Source organism: Mustelus asterias, chromosome 16 (genome assembly GCF_964213995.1).
Source record: "Mustelus asterias chromosome 16, sMusAst1.hap1.1, whole genome shotgun sequence".
NCBI lineage: Eukaryota > Metazoa > Chordata > Chondrichthyes > Carcharhiniformes > Triakidae > Mustelus > Mustelus asterias.
Window position 1 is genome coordinate 350,894 of NC_135816.1, and position 23,313 is coordinate 374,206.

General features: G+C 46.4%; 1 protein-coding gene across 5 annotated transcripts in view; it reads right to left on the minus strand.

Moving 5' to 3' along the window:
- The window catches only part of arap3 (ArfGAP with RhoGAP domain, ankyrin repeat and PH domain 3), a 482,966-nt gene that overhangs the window by 333,039 nt on the left and 126,614 nt on the right, over positions 1-23,313 (minus strand). For all 5 annotated transcript variants that reach the window (XM_078231730.1, XM_078231729.1, XM_078231727.1 and 2 more), the window contains exons 2-4: positions 15,025-16,045; positions 765-1,016; positions 160-229 (exon numbers count right to left, since the gene is read on the minus strand). In XM_078231730.1, coding sequence (XP_078087856.1) covers positions 160-229; positions 765-1,016; positions 15,025-15,968 — 1,266 coding nt within the window. In that variant the 5' untranslated portion in view covers positions 15,969-16,045. The remainder of the gene's footprint in view (positions 1-159; positions 230-764; positions 1,017-15,024; positions 16,046-23,313) is intronic.

Sequence of the window (23,313 nt, forward strand, 5' to 3'; positions counted from 1 at the left end):
TCTCCAATCACAAACTTTCAGCAGGTGATTGACCCAAAGTGACTGTGACACTGTTGTGATTGTGAGACTAATGTACTGGTTCCCTATGAACACAGCTGCAGACAGTGTGGATTCATTAACCTATCCTGTCATGTCCTTGTGCTCCTGTGGCAGTCTTACCTTCTCATTGCTGAAATACATCAGGCATTTCCCATCAAACTTCACATAACGCCTCTGGAATACATAACTTCTAGTTCAAAAAAAAACACAAGGTTCCATTAGGAATGTTTCATATATTATAGCCTCTGTTATACTACAGTCAGTAGTATACACTCACTGGTACCCGAGTGTGTGTTAGACTACATAATAGACAGTTTCATAAACCTGCACATAGTAATCCAGGTGGAACCTAACCAATACAATTGAAGCAAGATCTTGCTACTCCTGCACTCAAATCCTCTTGCGATAAAGTTTAAAAGTTTAGTTCAAAGTTTATTTATTAGTGTCATAAGTAGGCTTACATTAACACTGCAATGAAGTTACTGCGAAAAATCCGCTAGTCGCCACACTACGGCACCTGTTCGGGTACACTGAAGGAGAATTTAGCACGGCCAATGCACTGAACCAGCATGTCTTTTGGACTGTGGGAGGAAACCCATATAGACACGGAGAGAATGTGCAGACTCTGCACAGACAGTGACCCAAGCCGGAGATCGAACCCGGGTCCCTGGCGCTGTGAGGCAACATATTAACTGCGTAAAAGTAAATCTAAAATAGTTAATTACCCCTGAGGTGAGAGTTTCTCTAACCAATCACATTTCATATTTTTTCCTTGTTCGGGTACAATATGGAAACTGGCGTATGGTGAAATTGTTAGATTGTCCTCAGTGTCTTCTGTGAAATAGAATGAGGGTTCAATGGGGCTGATTTTGTCTGTTGGAATCTCTCCGATTGTAGAGTAAGCCATCGCGTTGTTGACTTCTATTTGCAATGGATTCTCGGCAGCCCCCTTTTCAGTTTGCTTCTCTCGGTGTTGTCTACGGAAATATGTAAACAGATAAAGATAAAGGATTGCAAACTTTTGAAGAACATTCATTTTCAGTCAAATTACCCCAATGATGTTGGAATAAGGAAGACGAGACAGGATTACAATGCATGTCTGTAAATGCACAAAGTGTGGTGGATGGTGAATAAAGTTGGTGAACTGCACAAAATAACAATGTGGGAATATGATGCAGTGACAATAATGGAAATGTGGTTTACAAACACTGTGGACTTGGTGCTGAATATACAGGGAGATGAAGTGGTTGAAAAAGATTGGGAAGGGAAAAAGGGGAGGTGGGATGACAGTACTGAGTAGGGAAGACACTGTAGCGTTGGAAAGGGAGGGTGTCCTTGACAAGGACAAGGACGCGATCCATTTGGATGCAGCTGAGAGGGAAAATGGGCATGATCACATTACTGAATATTCTATAGGCCTCCAAATAGCGAGAGAGATTAGAGGTTGGGAGTTAAAAGAGTGAGAGAGGAGTGAGACTTCATAAAGAGGCAGGAGAAGGAGATGAGGAAACAACTGGTGAGGGACAGGTGAGAAACACTTTATATAAAGTTTAAGGTACGTCCAGTGCAGCTTGGTCACGTGAGGGTAAATCTTGTGGGGTGTGGGAAACAGTGTAGATGCAAAGTGACCTCAATGACTACATCTGCAGGAGGTATCATCAGCTGCAGAAACCTGAGCTCTGGGTTGCAGAATTGGTGTTACTGTGGTTGGTAAGTTGATGGAAAAGGTCCTTAGGGATAGGATTTACAACCATTTAGAAAGATGCAGCTTAATCCGGGTTAGTCAGCACGGATTCGTGAAGGGCAAGTCTTGCCTCACAAATTTGATAGAATTTTTTGAGGAGGTAACTAAATGTGTTGATGAAGGTAGTGCAGTTGATGTCATATACATGAATTTTAGTAAAGCGTTTGATAAAGTCCCCCATGGTCGGCTTATGAAGAAAGTAAGGATGTGTGGGATAGAGGGAAGTTTGGCCGATTGGATAGGTAACTGGCTATCTCACAGAAGACAGAGGGTGGTGGTGGATGGAAAATTTTCAGACTGGAAACCGGTTACCAGCAGAGTGCCACAGGGATCAGTGCTTGGTCCTCTGCTATTTGTAATTTTTATAAATGACTTGGAGGAGGGAGCTGAAGGATGGATCAGTAAATTTGCTGATGACACCAAAATTGGAGGAGTAGTGGACGAGTTGGAGGGCTGTTGTAGGCTGCAAAGAGGTATAGATAGGATGCAGAGCTGGGCTGAAAAATGGCAAATGGAGTTTAACCCTGATAAATGCGAGGTGATTCATTTTGGACGGACAAATTTGAATGTGGATTACAGGGTCAAAGGTAGGGTTCTGAAGAATGTGGAGGAACAGAGAGATCTTGGGGTTCATATCCACAGATCTCGGAAGGTTGCCACTCAAGTGGATAGAGCCGTGAAGAAGGCCTATAGTGTGTTGGCGTTCATTAACAGGGGGTTTGAGTTTAAGAGCCGTGGGGTTATGCTGCAACTGTGTAGGACCTTGGTGAGACCACATTTGGAATATTGCGTGCAGTTCTGGTCACCTCACTATAAGAAGGATGTGGAGACACTGGAAAGAGTGCAAAGGAGATTTACCAGGATGCTGCCTGGTTTGGAGGGTAGGTCTTATGAGGAAAGGTTGAGGGAACTTGGGCTTTTCTCTTTGGAGCGGAGGAGGTTGAGAGGAGACTTGATAGAGGTTTATAAGATGATGAGGGGAATAGATAGAGTGAACGTTCAAAGACTATTTCCTCAGGTGAATGGAGCGGTTACTCGGGGGCATAACTATAGGGTTCATGGTGGGAGATATTGGAAGGATGTCCGAGGTAGGTTTTTTACTCAGAGTGGTTGGGGTGTTGAATGGACTGCCTGCAGGGATAGTGGAGTCAGAAACTTTAGGAACATTTAAGAAGCTATTGGATAGGCACATGGAGCACTTCGGGATGATAGGGAGGAAATAGCTTGATCTGGGTTTCAGACAAAGCTCGGCACAACATCGTGGGCCAAAGGGCCTGTTCTGTGCTGTACTGTTCTATGTTCTATGTTCTACATGGCTCACTCCTGTTTCATGGACTGCGCCCTACAGCCACAAACCAGACGACTTCTCAATCCACCAAATGGACTGTACAGCGGCCTCAGGCAAGGCTAGGGGCGGTGGGGCCTGCCTTCATTCGTGGGACATGGGCGTCGCTGGCTGGCCAGCATTTATTGTCCATCCCTAATTGCCCTGGAGAAGGCAGTGGTGAGCTGCCGCCTTGAATCGCTGCAGTCCGTGTGCTGTGGGTTGACCCACAATGCCGTTAGGGAGGGAATTCCAAGATTTTGACCCAGCGACTGCGAAGGAACGACAATATATTTCCAAGTCAGGATGGTGAGTGGCTTGGAGTACTATAACAATTCTGTGATTCAATACAGGATAAAAGAAGATGGAAATCAGACATGTTCCTTGATGAAAAATTTCAATCAATGAATTGAAGTCCTGTTTGGGCAAGAATTTCTGCTTTGCAAAAAGTGATGTCACATGAGGCAGGCTGCCATTATTGAAAGAATGCTGGAAATTTCCATCAGGGGCCAAAATGTAAATGTCCAATTGTCCAACAGCTAACAGAAACACGATTAGAATTCCTCACTAGTGCATAAATCACCTCCCAACTGCTCTGATTCAACGTGCTTTCTCTGCGTGTTGAATATTTTGGTGAAGATTGCACATTTAAAATAGTCTCAGGACAATGGCAGCACCTTCAACATTCCTGTGTGGCTGAACGGTATTGTCACTGGGCTAGTATTCCAGAGACCCAGGGTAGGAACATAGAAACATAGAAACTAGAAGCAGGAGTAGGCCATTCGGCCCATCGAGCCTGCTCCGCCATTCATTATGATCATGGCTGATCATCAAATTCAATATCCTGATACCACCTTCCTCCCATATCCCTTGAGCTTTTTAGCCCCAAGAGCTATATCTAATTTCTTCTTCAAATCAGACAATGTTTTGGCCTCAACTACTTCCTGCAGTAGTGAATTCCACACATTCACCACCCTCTGGGTGAATAAATTTCTCCTCACCTCAGTTCTAAAAGGTTTACCCCTTATCCTCAAACTATGACCCCTAGTTCTGGACTCCCCCACCATGGGAACATTCTTTTTGAATCTACCCTGTCTCGCCCTGTTAGAATCTTCTAAGTTTCTATGAGATCCCCACTCTCTCTTCTCAACTCCAGCGAATATAACGCTAACCAACTTAATCTCTCCTCACATGACAGACCAGCCATCCGAGGAATCAGCCTGGTAAACCTTTGCTGTGCTCCCTCTATAACAAGGACATCCTTCCTCAGATAAGGACACCAAAACTGCACACAATACTCCAGGTGTGGCCTCACCAACGCCCGATACAATTGCAGCAAAACATCCCTATCCCTATACTCAAATGCTCTCGCTATGAAGGCCAACGTACCACTTGCCTTCTTTACTACCTGCTGTACCTGCGTGCTTACTTTCAGCGACTGATGCACAAGGACTCCAAAGTGAGAGGGCATGGGATCCAAGGGGCTGCTGCCCGGTGGATCCAGAACTGGCTTGCCCAAAGGAGGCAGAGAGTGGGTATAGATGGGTCTTTTTCTAAATGGAGATCCGTCACCAGTGGTGTGCCCCAGGGATCTGTTCTGGGACCCTTGCTGTTTGTCATTTTCATAAATGACCTGGATGAGGAAGCGGAGGGATGGGTTGGTAAGTTTGCCGACGACACAAAGGTTGGTGGGGTTGTGGATAGTCTGGAGGGATGTCAGAAGTTACAGAGGGACATAGATAGGATGCAAGACTGGGCGGACAAGTGGCAGATGGACTTCAACCCAGATAAATGCATAGTGGTCCATTTTGGCAGGTCAAATGGGATGAAGGAGTACAATATAAAGGGAAAGACTCTTAGTACTGTAGAGGATCAGAAGCATCTCGGGGTCCGGGTCCATAGGACTCTAAAATCGGCCCCGCAGGTGGAGGAGGTGGTTAAGAAGGCGTATGGTGTGCTGGCCTTTATCAATCGAGGGATTGAGTTTCGGAGTCCGGGGATAATGATGCAGCTATATAAGACCCTTGTCAGACCCCACTTGGCGTACTGTGCTCAGTTCTGGTCGCCTCACTATAGGAAGGCTGCCGATCATCTTCGTCACTTCCTCGAAAAATTCGATCAAGTTCGTGAGACATGACCTTCCCTTCACAAAACCATGTTGCCTCTCACTAATTCGTCCACTTATTTCCAAGTGGGAATAAATCCTGGCTCAAACCACCCTCTCCAGGTGTAGCTTCACCAGCACCTTATACAGCTGCAACATAACCCACCCAGGCCCTATTCCCATAACCCCATGCACTTACCATCGCTAGTCCCCCTGACACTAAGGGGCAATTTAGCATGGCCAATCCACCTAACCAGCACATCTTTGAAGTGTGGGAGGAAGCTGGAGCACCCGGAGGAAACCCACACAGACACGGGGAGAACATGCAGACTCCACACAGACAGTGACCCAAGCCGGGAATCGAACCCGGGTCCCTGGTGCTGCGAGGCAGCAGTGCTAACCACTGTGCCACCGTGCCACCCGTATTGTCATTGATATAAATTGTAAATAGTTGAGGCCCCAGTGCTGGTCCCCGTGCCACTCCATTTGTCACATCTCGCCAACCAGGAAAGACCCGGAGGGGATTTTCCACTACCATTTTTGAAGGGTGCGATTGGCAGCGGGAGCAGGAAATCCCATGGGAATTCCAAAACATGGTTTACGATAGCGCAGCATTTCCCTTTCCGAATGTCCCCTTTTCCCACCAATGATGTAATGGGAATCCAGATGTTCATGCCAGGATCCCCATTTGAATATATTTAAATGTCATTATCAGGGCTCAGTGCTCTCTAGTTCCCCAGCCTCCATTACATTCTCCATTCACACTGACATGAGGCCACACCAACGTGAATCTCAACAAGCCCACCACCAACCACAACAATAGACCCTGCCCCAGGAGTGCAGCTAAGTGCATCCCCCAGCTGTGAGCGGGTCATCCCTTGGCCCCTTACCCAGACGCATTGCCAGGTAGCAGTGTTGAGGAAGTGCCAGGGAGTAATGCTGGGAGGAGTTCTAGGAGAGGCAGATTCCATAGCAATGGGCGGTGGGGGGGTGAACGGCTGGTGGAGAGGGGGAGTGCGTGGGTTTCCTCTGGGTGCTCTGATTTCGTCCCACATTCTGAAAGATGTGCTGGTTAGGGCATTGACCCAAACAGGTGCCGGACTGTGGCCGAATGGCCTCCTTCTGCACTGTAGGATTCTATGATTCTATGACTTGGATGAAGGTTCCAAATCTATGGTTGCAAAATTAGCTGCTGACACAAATATAGGCAGGAAAGTAATTTGTGAATCGGACAGAACTATGGCAATATGTCTTTAAGCAGCATGACATCACCAGAAGGGAAATTGCAATCCAGTCTTAGTTTCACTTTTGCTTTTGAACAGAACATAGCACAGCCAGCTCTGAGGTTGATCGTTTCAGACTTTCTACCTTTTGTATAGCTGTTCTTACAAAAAAACCAACATATAAACCCAATGCATTGTGAGTGATCGGTGCTTTAGTATGATTTTAAAACACGACAATAATCTACATATGCCCCTATGTAAAGGCCTTCAGTGAGTGAGCATTCAGCTGTCAGATGGAGTATAATGTGGATAATGTGACCTAGCCCACTTTGGCAGGGAGAATAGAACAGAAAAGCAGCAAATTATTTAAACAGAGAAAGGACTCTGAGGTGCAGAGGGATCTGGGTGTTCTGGTATGTGATTCCCAAAATGTTGATATGCAGGTACAGCAGGTAATTAGAAAGGCAAATGCAATGTTGTTGTTTACTGCCAAGGGAATGGAATGTAAAGGTTTGCTACAGTTAAACAGGAAATAGGTGAGACCATATCCAGAGTCCTGTGTGCAGTTTTGGTCTCCTTATCGAAGAAGGGATATAAGTGCATTAGAAGCAGTTCCGAAAAGGTTCATTAGATTGATTCTCGGGATGAGGGGATTATTTTAGGAAGGAAGGTTGGACAGGCTGGACCTATATCCATTGGTGTTTAAAAGATTGAGGGGGATCTTACTGAAACATACAAGATCCTGAGGGGGTTTGACAGGGTAAACGCTGAGAGGATGTTTCCCCTGGGTGGAAAGACGAGAACTAGGCACACATTTTGAAAATAATAGCCTCCCATTGAAGATGGAGATGAGATGTTTTTTCTCTCAGAGGGTGGAGTCTCTTTGGAACTCTCTTCCCCAGAGAGTGGTGCAGGCAGGGTCAGTGGATAGTTTTAAGAAAGAGATAGATAGATAGATGGGCTGAATGGTCTCCGGCTGCTCCTAATTCATGTGTTCCTGAAATCTTTATCGATGCAACTGAATTTCCTGCTCTCCCCAAAACAATTGCTCTGTGGTGGGTGAAGAACCTTTTGTTTTTGCAGAGAAAACTAAAATAGAAGTTGAATATTTATTTCCCATTCTAACTAGAACCACATTGGTTTCTTCTCTGAAGACAACAAGAACCAGCTCAATTTCGAATGTTAGCAGCAAGTTAGAAAGAAATTGTGTTCCATTGTCTTTTTTTGGTCATTTTGGTGGGAGTTTCCACTTGTTTTTAAACGACTGCAGAGTTTGGGTCCCTCGAGGCGTTAGAGTGAGAGGGAACTTTAAAAGGACCCTGGGCAATGGAACAAGAAATTTAAAAAGGAAAGTATCTGCCTTCCAAGCAGCTCTGAAGAGTTGCAGACGTCGGTCTGACACAGGAACTCGCAACGTTTCTGAACAACTTTTACTTCATTCAGATCCTTTCTCTCTCTAACTCAGAGTTACACTCACCATCCAGCACCACCTTCAGGCTGGGAGGAGCCTCAGGCCTGCATTCCTGCAGGCATCACAGTCATCTTGTGTGCTTAAAAGGGACTTTGTGTGTGCATGAGAATTTGTTGCTTAAGATGTATTCTGTAATCGACAAGAGAGGGGGCAAAACTTGACCTCCTCTTGGGAAATAAGGAAGGGCAGGTGACAGAAGCATTAGTGAGGGATCACTTTGGGACCAGTGACCATAATTCTATTGGTTTTAAGCTAGCTATGGAGAATGATAGGTCTGGTCCAAAAGTTAAAATTCTAAATTGGGGCAAGGTCAATTTTGATGGCATGCGGCAGGAACTTTCAAAAGTTAATTGGGGGAGTCTATGGGAAAGCAAAGGGGCAGTTGGTAAGAGGGAGGCTTTCAAAAGTGTATTAACCAGGATTCAGGGTAAGCACATTCCTCAGAATGAAGGGCAAGGCTGGTAGAAGTAGGGAACCCTGGATGACTCGGAATATACAAAGAAGAACAAAGAACAAAGAACAGTACAGCACAGGAACAGGCCCTTCGGACCTCCAAGCCTGTGCCAATCAAGTTGTCCTCTCTAGACCAACCACCTATATCTCACTATTCCCCATCTGTTAATGTGTCTATCCAAATAAGTCTTAAATATGGCTAACGTAACTGTCAACACCTCACTTGGCTGTGCATTCCAGGCCTCTCTGTGTAAAAAACTTCCCCGCATATCTCCACTGAACCTTTCCCCCCTTATCTTGAACTTGAGCCCCCTCAAAATTGTCATTTCCACTCTGGGAGAAAGCTTCCAACTATTCACCCTATCTATATCTCTCATAATTTTATAAACTTCAGCTCAGCTTCCATCTTTCCAGGGAGAACAATCCCAATCTCTCCTCATAGCTAATACCCTCGATACCAGGCAACATCCTGCTAAACCTTTTCTGCACTCTCTCCAAAGCCTCCATGTCCTTCTGGTAGTGTGACAACCAGAACTGGGCACAGTGTTCCAAGTGTGGCCTAACCAATGTTTTTTATACAACTGTAACATGATTTGCCAAATTTTATTCTCGATGCCCCGGCCGATGAAGGCGAGCGTGCCACATGCTTTCTTCACCACCTTTTCCACCTGTGCTGCCTCTTTTAAGGATCTGTGGACCTGTACTCCCAGATCTCTCTGTGTGTCTATGCTCCTGATTGTTCTGCCATTTATTTTAAAGCTCCCACCTGAATTGGATCTAGCAAAATGCATCACCTTGCATTTGTCCGGATTAAATTCCATCTGTCATTTTCCAACCTATCTATATCCTACTGTATTCTCTGACAATCTTCATCACTATCCACAACTCCACCAAACTTAGTATCATCCGCAAACTTGCTAATCAGACCAGCTATGTTTTCTTTCAAGTCATTTATATATATTACAAACCGCAGAGGTCCCAGCACTGATCCCTGCGGAACACCACTGGTGTCTACAAGTCTACAAGTCTATGTACTATGTTCTAAATACATAAAGGGCAAAAGAGTAACTAGGGAGAGAATAGAGTGTCTTAAGAATCAACAAGGTTACCTAAATGCGGATCCACAAGAGATGGGCGAGATCTTAAATGAATATTTCTCATCAGTATTTACTGTTGAGAAAGGCATAGATGTTAGGGAACTTAGAGAAATAAATAGTGATGTCTTGAGGAGTGTACATATCACAGAGAAGGAGGTGCTGGAAGTCTTAAAGCGCATCAAGGTCGATAAATCCCCAGGATCTGATGAAGTGTATCCTAGGACGTTATGGGAGGCTAGGGAGGAAATTGCGGGTCCCCTAGCCGAGATATTTGAATCATCGATAGTCACAGGTGAAGTGCCTGAAAATTGGAGGGTGGCAAATGTTGTGCCTTTGTTTAAAAAGAGCTGCAGGGAAAAGCCTGGGAACTACAGGCTGGTGAGCCTCACATCTGTGGTGGGTAAATTGTTGGAAGATATTTTGAGAGACAGGATCAACAGGCATTTAGAGATGCAAGGACTGATTAGGGACAGTCCGCATGGCTTTGTGAATGGAAAATCATGGCTCACAAATTTAATTGAGTTTTTTGAAGGGGTAACCAAGAAGGTAGATGAGGGCAGTGCAGTTGATGTTGTCTACATGGGCTTTAGCAAGGCCTTTGACAAGGTATCGCATGGTAGGTTGTTGCATAAGGTTAAATCTCACGGGATCCGGGGTGAGGTAGCTGAATGGGTACAAAACTGGCTTCTTGACAGAAGCCAGAGGGTGGTTGTAGAGGGTTGTTTTTCAAACTGGAGGCCTGTGACCAATGGTGTGCCTCAGGGATCAGTGCTGGGTCCACTGTTATTTGTCATTGATGTTAATGATTTGGATGAGAATATAGGAGGCATGGTTAGTAAGTTTGCAGATGACACCAAGATTGGTGGCATAGTGTACAGTGAAGAAGGTTATCTAGGATGGCAACGGGATCTTGATCAATTGGGCCAGTGGGCTGACGAATGGCAGCTGGAGTTTAGTTTAGATAAATATGTCGTCATGTATTTTGGTAGATCGAATCTGGGTAGGTACTCAGTTAATTGTAGGGCATCGGGGAGAGTGATAGAACAAAGAGACCTCGGGGTACATGTTCGTAGCACCTTGAAAGTGGAGTCACAGGTGGACAGAGTGGTGAAGAGGGTATTTGGCATGCTTGATTTCATTGGTCAGAACATTGAATACAGGAGTTGGGACGTCTTGTTGAAGTTGTACAAGACATTGGTAAGGCCACACTTGGAATACTGTGTGCAATTCTGGTCCCCCTGTTATGGAAAGGATATTATTAAACTAGAAAGAATGCAGAAAAGATTTACTAGGATGCTACAGGGACTTGATGGTTTGAGTTATAAGGAGAGGCTGGATAGACTGGGACTTTTTTCCCTGGAGCGTCGGCGGCTTAGGGGTGATCTTCTACAGGTCTATAAAATAATGAGAGGTACAGATGAACTAAATAGTCAACAAGTTTTGCCAAAGGTCAGGAAGTGTAAAACTAGAGGGCATAGGTTTAAGGTGAGAGGGGAGAGATACAAAAGTGTCCAGAGGGGCAATTCTTTCACACAGAGGGTGGTGAGTGTCTGGAACGAGCTGCCAGAGGTAGTAGTCGAGGCGGGTACAATTCTGTCTTCTAAAAAGCATTTAGACAGTTACATGGGTAAGACCATAAGACTGTAAGACATAGGAGCAGAATTAGGCCACTTGGCCCATCGAGTCTGCTCCACCATTCAATCATGGCTGATGTTTTTCTCATCCCCATTCTTCTGCCTTTTCCCCATAACCCCGGATTCCCTTATTAATCAGGAACCTATCTCTGTCTTAGAGACACTCAATGACCTGGCCTCCACAGCCTTCTGTGGCAAAGAGTTCCACAGATTCACCACTCTCTGGCTGAAGAAATTCCTCCTCATCTCTGTTTTCAAGAATCGTCCCTTTAGCTTGAGGTTGTGCCCTCTGGTTCTAGTTTTTTCTACGAGTGAAAATGTCCTTTCCAGGTCCACTCTATCCAAGCCTCGCAGTATCCTGTATGTTTCAATTAGATCCCCCTCATCCTTCTAAACTCCAATGAGTACATAAGAACATAAGAACATAAGAAATAGGAGCAGGAGTAGGCCATCTAGCCCCTCGAGCCTGCCCCGCCATTCAATAAGATCATGGCTGATCTGACGTGGATCAGTACCACTTACCCGCCTGATCCCCATAACCCTTAATTCCCTTACCGCTCAGGAATCCATCCATCCGCGCTTTAAACATATTCAGCGAGGTAGCCTCCACCACCTCAGTGGGCAGAGAATTCCAGAGATTCACCACCCTCTGGGAGAAGAAGTTCCTCCTCAACTCTGTCTTAAACCGACCCCCCTTTATTTTGAGGCTGTGTCCTCTAGTTTTAACTTCCTTACTAAGTGGAAAGAATCTCTCCGCCTCCACCCTATCCAGCCCCCGCATTATCTTATAAGTCTCCATAAGATCCCCCCTCATCCTTCTAAACTCCAACGAGTACAAACCCAATCTCCTCAGCCTCTCCTCATAATCCAAACCCCTCATCTCCGGTATCAACCTGGTGAACCTTCTCTGCACTCCCTCCAATGCCAATATATCCTTCCTCATATAAGGGGACCAATACTGCACACAGTATTCCAGCTGCGGCCTCACCAATGCCCTGTACAGGTGCATCAAGACATCCCTGCTTTTATATTCTATCCCCCTCGCAATATAGGCCAACATCCCATTTGCCTTCTTGATCACCTTTTGTACCTGCAGACTGGGCTTTTGCGTCTCATGCACAAGGACCCCCAGGTCCCTTTGCACGGTAGCATGTTTTAATTTGTTTCCATTGAGATAGTAATCCCATTTGTTATTATTTCCTCCAAAGTGTATAACCTCGCATTTCTCAACGTTATACTCCATTTGCCATATCCTCGCCCACTCACTCAGCCTGTCCAAATCTCTCTGCAGATCTTCTCCGTCCTCCACACGATTCACTTTTCCACTTATCTTTGTGTCGTCTGCAAACTTCGTTACCCTACACTCCGTCCCCTCCTCCAGATCATCTATATAAATGGTAAACAGTTGCGGCCCGAGTACCGATCCCTGCGGCACGCCACTAGTTACCTTCCTCCAACCGGAAAACACCCATTTATTCCGACTCTTTGCTTCCTGTCGGATAGCCAGTCCCCAATCCACTTTAACACACTACCCCCAACTCCGTGTGCCCTAATCTTCTTCAGCAGCCTTTTATGGGGCACCTTATCAAACGCCTTTTGGAAATCCAAAAACACCGCATCCACTGGTTCTCCTCCATCAACCGCCCTAGTCACATCTTCATAAAAATCCAACATGTTCGTCAAGCACGACTTTCCCCTCATGAATCCATGCTGCGTCTGATTGATCGAACCATTTCTATCCAGATGCCCTGCTATCTCCTCTTTAATAATGGATTCCAGCATTTTCCCTACTACAGACGTTAAGCTGACCGGCCTATAGTTACCCGCCTTTTGTCTCCTTCCTTTTTTAAACAGCGGCGTAACATTAGCCGTTTTCCAATCAACCGGCACTACCCCAGAATGCAACGAGTTTTGATAAATAATCACTAACGCATCCACTATTACCTCTGACATTTCTTTCAATACCCTGGGATGCATTCCATCCGGACCCGGGGACTTGTCCACCTTCAGTCCCATTAGTCTACCCAGCACTGCCTCTCTGGTAACATTAATCGTATTAAGTATTTCTCCTGCTGCCAACCCTCTATCGTTAATATTTGGCAAACTATTTGTGTCCTCCACCGTGAAGACCGACACAAAAAACTTATTTAAAGACTCAGCCATATCCTCATTTCCCACTATTAACTCCCCCCTCTCGTCCTCCAAGGGTCCAACATTCACCCTAGCCACTCTATTCCTTTTTATATATTTATAAAAACTTTTACTATCATTTTTTATATTAATTGCTAGCCTAGCTTCATAGTCTATCCTTCCTTTCTTTATCGCTTTCTTAGTCTCTCTTTGTTGTTTCTTAAATTTTTCCCAATCACTTGTTTCTCCACTATTTTTGGCCACTCTGTACGCAGCTGTTTTTATTTTAATACTCTCCTTTATTTCCTTCGTTATCCACGGCTGGTTCTCCCTTTTCTTACAATCCTTGTTTTTTGCTGGAATATATTTTTGCTGAGAACTGAAAAGGATCTCCTTAAAAATCCTCCACTGTTCCTCAGCTATCCTACCTGCCAGCCTGCTCTCCCAGTCTACCTTAGCCAATTCATCCCTCATCCTATCATATTTCCCTCTGTTCAAACAGAGGACACTGGTTTGGGACCAAACTTTCTCCTCTTCCATCTGAATCAGAAATTCGACCATATTGTGGTCACTAGACCCAAGAGGGTCCTTCACAATAAGATCCTTAATTCTACCTACCTCATTACACAATACCAGATCCAAAATAGCTCGTTCCCTCGTCGGTTCCGTAACATGCTGTTCAAGGAAACTATCCCGACAGCATTCTAAGAACTCTTCCTCCATTCCACCCTTACCGACTTGAGTCTGCCAGTCAATGTGCATGTTGAAGTCCCCCATGATTATTGCCGTTCCGTTTTTACACGCATCCCTTATCTGCTTGTTTATAGCAGCTTGTACAGACCCAGAGTCCTCAACCGTTCCTCATACGACAAACTGTTCATTCCAGGGATCATTCTTGTGAACCTCCTCTGGACCCTCTCCAAGGTCAGCACATCCTGCCTTAGATCCGGGTCACAAAACTGCTCACAGTACTCCAAATGGGGTCTGACCAGAGCCTTATACAGCCTCAGAAGTACATCCTTGCTCTTGTATTCTCGCCTTCTTGACATGAATGCTAACATTGCATTTGCCTTCCTAACTGCTGACTGAGCCTGCACGTTAACCTTAAGAAAATCTTGAATAATGACTCCCAAGTCCTTTTGTGTTTCTGATTTCCTGAGCATTTTCCCATTTAGAAAATAGCCTATGCCTCCATTCCTCCTTCCAAAGTGCATAACCTCACACTTTTCCACATTGTATTCCATCTGCCACTTCTTTGCCCACTCTCCTAACCTGTCCAAGTCATTCTGCAGCCCTCCTGCTTCCTCAATACTACCTGTCCCTCTACATATCTTTGTATCATCTGCAAACTTTGCAACCATGCCTTCAGTTCCTTCTTCCAAATTGTTAATGTATGTACAATGTATAATGTAAGATGGGTATGGAGGGATATGGGTCAAACACGGGCAAGTGGGACTAGCTTCGTGGTTAAAAAAAGGGGCAGCATGGACAAGTTGGGGCGAAGGGCCTGTTTGCATGCTGTAAACCTCTATGACCCTATGCCTCTTGTCCATGTTAATCTTAAATTCTGGGTGTAATTGTTAAACTGAGGGGCGGGGGAAGGAGCATTTTAGAATAATCCAACTTTTCAGGTTTAATAAATATTTTTGGTGGTAAAACTAATTAGTGATCCTGTGACTCTGTTCCTCCATGTTTTAGAAAAAGGGAATAACAATCTTTTAAGCCAGGGTTCCACTCTGACATCATTCCATCCAGTTATAGCACCAACTGGGATCGTAACAGATGAATGGTCAAAATGCTTTTACCTTTTTTTTGGTGGGAGTGATGCTGCATCAGTTCTGGTCAAAGTGCGTGGGAAGTCTGGAACCGGCCTCCTGCTTACTGACTCCATGCTCGAATTCGAAAAGGAATGACTCCGATTCCTCTCGGGTGATGCCGGCACTGTAGTGTAAAGTTCATTACAAACCATTTCTCCAGCAAATGTCATATCCACTGACGGCATTGGGGGAAGAGAGTTTGTGGAAACACTTGAACGAAACTGTACATTGTGCAAACTGTCGGCAGACTTGGAGATCGCAGGAAGAGACCGAGTTCCAGACTGCTCGGAATCCAAGTTGGTTCCTTCATTCGCCATCATGAAATGGGCAGGGGGTTTCCCCCGATTGCACCGTGGTGGAACCGGTGGGACGCTCTCCTCTATCTTGGTAACCAGCTCCTCAGGTGGAATCCCAACTGTACATTTCTCATTTAGCGAGTGTTCCCTTTCTATCAAATCAGTCTTGTCTCTTTCTATTTCATCAGGAGTAAAACCTTCCAGTGACTGAATCTGCTTCGGATCCTGGCCGGATTCTGTCTGAGGTTTGGGGGTTGAAGACTGTTTATTCAGAGATGTTCGTGGCTTGGGAATCGGCTTGATCATTGGTTCCCCTGCATCTGTCTCACCGACATCTACATTTTCTTTTGCATCGTTGACAGTTCCTGGCCTCTCTGATATTTGATTGTCACTATCGATCTTGTCAGAGGAAATCTCGTCGCTTGTCGTCCTGCTCAGCTGCTGTGCAAGTTTCAAGATCCGTTTGCGATGCCCTGTGGCTCCGATGCCAATCTGAAGAAGAGCTTCATTGTTCAAACGTACAGAGTCCTTGGGTGAGTAAAACCCATTCTGGATGAAGTTTTCTCTGTACTTTTCCAAGTGGATGGTAGCTAGCCAATCTCCAATGTCACCCTCCGCTTCACTGACAGATGCCATGGCAACCTAACGTCTTCTGTCTGCTTTCATTTGACAGAGAGTGAACCCAGTCCATTGGAGAAAACACACAGCAACATCTGAAACAAAAATCAGGTCATCAGATAGAAATTCAGGCCAATACAACTCCTAAGGTGCAGCTTTCAGTCCAGCTTTAACCTTGGGGGTGGGGGGGGGGGGGAGAGACAGGTACACCTTATTTAGACAGTGTGGCGGAGGTGCTATTCCCACACTGATTCTGAGTGACACAGCTTATTTTGAACACGGTAAGTTTGATCTTGTTCGAGTAACTTAGGGGTTTAAAAAAGGGGCGGCATGGACAAATTGGGCCGAAGGGCCTGTTTCCATGCTGTAAACCTCTATGACCCTAATCCATGACTGATGCACTATCAATTATGACACGAAGACTCCTGTGAGTGAAGGAAACTAATAGGCTTTTATTCACAGAGAACAGGAGCACACCCTTGTAGCTGACCTGGTCGAGACTGAGGCGAGGAGGAGGGACCATCACCTTTATACCCCACTCTGGGTGGAAAGGGACGGGTCTCAGGTGGAAAGGGAGGAGTCTCGGGCCAGGTGCCGTATGGGTGTGTCCAGGTACATACATGTAGTAACAGTGGTTCACCACATTCACCCCTCCTTTAAAAAAATGTCCAGCGGGGTGGGTGGAACCATATTGAGGGGTATATATACACATAAGTGTCACAAGCTGAGGTAAGGCGTTGTCCCTTCACAGGTTCAGCCTGTCGGACGGCTTGACCAGTCGTTGTGACCGCCGCAGTACCGGTTGGGGGGTTGCTGCCGGTGGCAGGGTGGAGCCGCTCGAATCCGCCGTCGCCCCTTCTGGTCTGGTCCTGCGTGGTGACTCCGGGGGCTCAGGTGAGCTGCGTACAATGGGCAAAGATGTAAGCAGACCTGGTGCTACCTGAACAGAGGGGTTTAGGGATGTGGGGTGGGGGGGTCATGGTGGGCTCTGGGGCACCCGCAGGCGCCAGGTCCCGGATAGAGACCGTGTCCTCCCGCCCATCGTGGTATGCCACATAGGCATATTGGGGGTTGGCGTGGAGGAGCTGGACTTTTTCAACTCGGGGGTCCGACTTATGGGGTCGTACATGCCTCCGGAGCAGAACAGGGCCTGGGTACGCCAGCCACGACGGTAGTGCGATTCCAGAGGACTTCCTTGGGAAAGCAAGCATCCGCTCATGGGGGGTGGCGTTGGTGGCCGTACACAGGAGGGACCTAATTGAGTGTAGAGCATCGGGTAGGACTCCTTGCCAGCGGGAGACTGGAAGGCCTTTAGACCGTAGCGCTAGTAAAACGGCCTTCCAGACTGTCGCGTTCTCCCTCTCTACCTGCCCGTTACCCCTGGGGCTGTAGCTGGTAGTCCTACTCGAGGCTATGCCCTTGGAGAGCAGGTACTGATGCAGCTCATCGCTCATGAATGAGGATCCCCGGTCGCTGTGGATGTAGTTAGGGTAACCGAACAGGGTGAAAAGGCCGTGCAGGGCCTTGACGACCGTGGTTGAGGTCGTGTCTGAGCAGGGGATGGCAAAGGGGAATCGGGAGTACTCATCTATCACGTTGAGGAAATAGATGTTGCGGTCAGAAGAAGGAAGGGACCCTTTGAAATCGACACTGAGGCGTTCAAAGGGGCGGGTGGCTTTTATGAGGTGTGCCCGGTCCGGCCGATAGAAGTGCGGTTTACATTCTGCGCAGACCGGACAGTGTCTGGTTATAGACCAGATGTCCTCAACAGAATAGGGCAGATTACGGGCCTTAATAAAATGGTAGAGCCTGGTGACCCCCGGGTGACAGATGCCATTGTGGAGAGTCTGTAGTTGGTTCACCTGCGCGCTGGCACATGTTCCGCGAGACAGGGCGTCTGGAGGCTCATTGAGCTTCCCGGGCCAGTATAAGATATCGTAATTGTAGGTGGAGAGCTCAATCCTCCACCTCAGTATCTTATCATTCTTAATCTTGCCCCTCTGCGTGTTGTTGAACATGAAAGCCACTGAACGTTGGTCCGTGAGCAAGGTGAACCGTCGGCCAGCGAGGTAGTGGCGCCAGTGTCGCGCTGCTTCGACAATGGCCTGAGCCTCCTTCTCGACCGAGGAGTGTCGGATTTCTGAGCCCTGAAAGGTTCGTGAGAAGGCGGCCACGGGTCTGCCCGCCTGGTTGATGGTGGTGGCCAGGGCAAAGTCAGACGCATCACTCTCCATCTGAAAGGGGATTGACTCATCCACAGCGTGCATCGTGGCCTTTGCGATGTCCGCTTTGATGCGGATGAAGGCCAAGCGGGCCTCTCCCGACAGGGGAAAAAGGGTGGATTTGATAAGCGGACGGGCCTTATCCGCGTAATTAGGGACCCACTGGGCGCAGTATGAGAAGAAGCCCAGGCATCTCCTCAGTGCTTTAAGAGTGGTGGGGAGGGGAAGTTCTATGAGGGGGCTCATGCGGTTGGGATCGGGGCCGATGGCCCTGTTTTCCACCACATATCCCAGGATGGCGAGGCAGTGAGTGCGGAAAACACACTTCTTATTATAGGTCAGATTCAGGAGAGCGGCCGTACGGAGGAATTTATTAAGGTTGGCGTCGTGGTCCTGCTGATCATGGCCGCAGATGGTGATGTTATCCAGGTACGGGAAGGTGGCCCGCAGCCCGTTCTGGTCCACCATTCGGTCCATTTCGCGCTGGAAGACCGAGACCCCTTGGTGACACCGAAGGGAACCCTAAGAAAGTGGTAGAGGCGGCCATCCGTGTCGAAAGCCGTATATTTGCGGTCCTCTGGGTGGATGGGGAGCTGGTGGTAGGCCGATTTGAGGTCGATCGTGGAGAACACCCGGTATTGCGCAATCCAATTGACCATGTCGGATATGCGCGGAAGGGGATACGCATCCAGCTGCGTGTACCGGTTGATGGTCTGACTATAATCGATTACCATCCGGTGTTTCTCCCCAGTTTTGACCACTACCACCTGCGCTCTCCAGGGGCTGGTGCTCACCTCAATGATCCCTTCCTTCAGGAGCCGCTGGACTTCGGATCTAATGAAGGTTCTGTCCCCCGCACTGTACCGTCTGCTCTTAGTGGCAATGGGCTTACACTCGGGGGTGAGGTGTTCGAATAGCGGTGGAGGGGTGACTATAAAATTGATGCACTATCAATTATGACACGAAGACTCCTGTGAGTGAGGGAAACTAATAGGCTTTTATTCACAGAGAACAGGAGCACACCCTTGTAGCTGACCTAGTCTAGACTGAGGCGAGGAGGAGGGACCATCACCTTTTATACCCCACTCTGGGTGGAAAGGGAGGGGTCTCAGGTGGAAAGGGAGGAGTCTCGGGCCAGGTGCAGTATGGGTGTGTCCAGGCACATACATGTAGTAACAGTGGTTCACCACATTGACTTAGTTTTGATCATATTCAGCACAGGACGTCCATTTGAAGCAACATTTAGCTATTGCTTTTATTGTTCTTGTGCCTCTCTCTCTTCCTCTCTCTCTCATTCGCGTTTCTCTCTGTTGCTGAATTCCATTCTTTCAGCTGTAAATATAAATTTCAGTTTTCTCTATAACATGGGGAGTTTTATCTCTCTCTCAGCTGACATACCCAGGTTGCTGAGCTACCGTTAACCTCACACAGGTGAATTGTGATTGTATTTTCAACTGTCTCAGGGAGCCTGAATGGAAAAGAACATGGTTTATTACAGAATGCAAAGTAAAATCACTGCCATGGTGCACACACACTGCTCCCTGCCTGGAACCACAAAATGCTCAAGTGATGAGTTCCAGTTGGGCAGACCATTGCCTGTTACCAGGGGAACTCAGACTCGATGAGCTTCAGAGGGAGGTCAATCTTATGGGTCATCACCGTTAACCCAGAGACAATTTGCCTATTTCTCAGAATACGTTATGGCATTAATATCTCATCCAATCATAGAATGATTGAGAGTTTCTGTGAGAACTGTCCCATCAGCCCAGCTCATTCCCCATTGCTTTGTAATCTGTGTCCTTTCTGAATATTTGTCTAATTCTGTTTCCGATGCTCATATCGAATCTCTTCAGGCAATTCATTCATCACAACTTGCAGTGTAAAAATAAAATTCGCCACACAGACAGTGACCCATGCCAGGAATCGAACCCGGGTCCCTGGCGCTGTGAGGCAGCAGTGCTAACCATTGTGCCACCGTGCCACCCACAATGTGGATAAATGTGAGGTTGTCCACTTTGGTAGCAAAAACAGGAAGGCAGATTATCTGAATGGCTATAAATGAGGAGAGGGGAGTGTGCAACAAGACCTGGATGTCCTCATACACCAATCACTGAAGGTAAGCATGCAGGAAAAGCAGGCAGTAATGAAGGTAAATGATATGTTGGCCTTCATAGTGAGAGGATCACTGACGTCAAGCTCACTGGCCTATAATTACCCAGGTTATCCTTGCTGCCCTTCTTAAATAATGGGACAACACTGGCTAGCCTCCAATCCTCTGGGACCTCACCAGTAAGAAGTCTCACAACACCAGGTTAAAGTCCAACAGGTTTATTTGGTAGCAAATACCATAAGCTTTCGGAGCACTGCTCCTTCGTCAGATGGAGTGGATATCTGCTCTCAAACAGTGCACAGACACAGAAATCAAGTTACAGAATACTAATTAGAATACAAATCTCTACAGCCAGCCAGGTCTTAAAGGTACAGACAATGTGGGTGGAGGGAGCATTCAACACAGGTTAAAGAGATGTGTATTGTCTCCAGACAGAACAGCTAGTGAGATTCTACAAGCCCAGGAGGCAAGCTGTGGGGGTTACTGATAATGTGACATAAATCCAACATCCCGGTTTAGGCCGTCCTCATGTGTGCGGAACTTGGCTATCAGTTTCTGCTCAGCCACTCTGCGCTGTCGTGTGTCGTGAAGGCCGCCTTGGAGAACGCTTACCTGAAGATCCACGGCTGAATGCCCGTGGCCAATGAAGAAACAAAGATTTCTGTTAGAGGCCCAGCAATTTCATCTTTTGTCTCCTCAGTAATCTGGGATAGATGCCATCTGGCCCTGGGGATTTGTCTACCTTAATGCTTTTTAATTCACCTGACACTTCCTCCCTCATAATGATCACTTGTTCTAAAGGGTTTACATATCCCTCCGAGACACCATCAATCCAATGTGTCCCTCTCCTTTGTGAATATTGATGCAAAGTACTCATTAAGGATCTCACCCACTTTCTTTGGTTCTGCACATAATTTCCCTCCTTTGTCCTTAAGTGGACCAACTCTTTTTCTAGCTACCCTCTTGTTCCTAATATATATATAAAATGCCTTGGGAATCTCCTTAAGTACTGACATGTGAAGGGGAATTCTGCCTTACACTGGTATGTGTTTCTGAATGTTGAAACTGACCAGAAGGATATTGCATGATCAATGTTGTAAATTACATTCCTCAACAACCTTGTTTGCACCTTCCAGAGTCCTCCAAATATTTGACAGAAATTGTTTAGCAAATAACAATAGACCTTACATAAAACCCTCTGATTGCAAAGTACCATGCCATAACCATGGCATTATAGTTGGATGAGGTCATTTACTCTGAAATATTGCCTGAGGATTTAAAGGGACAGTGAAGGGCAGAGGTCAAGTTTCCTTTCTGAAGGAATGGAGGGGGCTCACACTGACTCCAATGGTCACTGATTTGGGGAATCCATTTCTAACCTTCGGCTGTGCCTTCATTCCAAAGCCACACTTTTCAGTTGAGGTAGGTTTCAGATTTGACCATCAGCATTCAGGGAGCTGTGCAGGTATTGGTTGTTGTTAAACGATGTTTGCAAGTTTACAACAGTGGCAAATACCTTGCCAGCTGCCATGCAAAGTTCCTAAAGGTGACTTTTCTGGAAATAAGAAACTAAATTGTGTCATGAGCTAATACACTCAGCTGACAAGAAACCAGGAGAGAATGAGGAATTGAAAACAGAGAGAACAGGAATTCTTCAAATAAAAGAGCAAAAAGCAGTCAGCCTCCATGTCGATGCTTTATTGAAATGTCTGCTCTGCTTTTAAAGTCATGATGTGGAGATGCCGGCATTGGACTGGGGTAAACACAGTAAGAAGTTTAACAACACCAGGTTAAAGTCCAACAGGTTTATTTGGTAGCAAAAGCCACAAGCTTTCGGAGCGCTGCTCCTTCGTCAGGTGAGTGGGAATTCTGTTCACAAAAAGGGCATATAAAGACACAAACTCAATTTACAGAATACTGATTAGAACCATAGAACCATAGAAAATTACAACTCAGAAACAGGCCTTTTGGCCCTTCTTGTCTGTGCCGAACCATTTTATGCCTAGTCCCACTGACCTGCACTTGGACCATATCCCTCCACACCCCTCTCATCCATGAACCCATCCAAGTTTTTCTTAAATGTTAAAAGTGACCCCGCATTTACCACTTTATCTGGCAGCTCATTCCACACTCCCACCACTCTCTGCGTGAAGAAGCCCCCCCTAATATTCCCTTTAAACTTTTCTCCTTTCACCCTTAACCCATGCCCTCTGGTTTTTTTCTCCCCTAGCCTCAGCGGAAAAAGCCTGCTTGCATTCACTCTATCTATACCCATCAAAATCTTATACACCTCTATCAAATCTCCCCTCAATCTTCTACGCTCCAGGGAATAAAGTCCCAACCTATTCAATCTCTCTCTGTAACTCAGCTTCTCAAGTCCCGGCAACATCCTTGTGAACCTTCTCTGCACTCTTTCAATCTTATTTACATCCTTCCTGTAACTAGGTGACCAAAACTGTACACAATACTCCAAATTCGGCCTCACCAATGCCTTATATAACCTTACCATAACACTCCAACTTTTATACTCGATACTCCGATTTATAAAGGCCAATGTACCAAAGGCACTCTTTACGACCCTATCCACCTGTGACGTCACTTTTAGGGAATTCTGTACCTGTATTCCCAGATCCCTCTGTTCAACTGCACTCTTCAGAGTCCTACCATTTACCCTGTACGTTCTACTTTGAATGCGAATGCGAATATCGACAGCCAACCAGGTCTTAAAGATACAGACAATGTGAGTGGGGGGAGCATTAAGCACATGTTAAAGAGATGTGTATTGTCTCCAGACAGGACAGCCAGTGAGATTCTGCAAGTCCAGAAGACAAGCTGTGGGGGTTACTGATAGTGTGACATAAACCCACCATCCTGGTTTAGGCCATCCTCATGTGTGCGGAACTTGGCTATCAGTTTCTGCTCAGCGACTCTGCGCCGACTTGCAGAATTTCACTGGCTGTCCTGTCTGGAGACAATACACATCTCCTTGACCTGTCTTGGTCCTCTCTCCACTCACATTGTTTGTACCTTT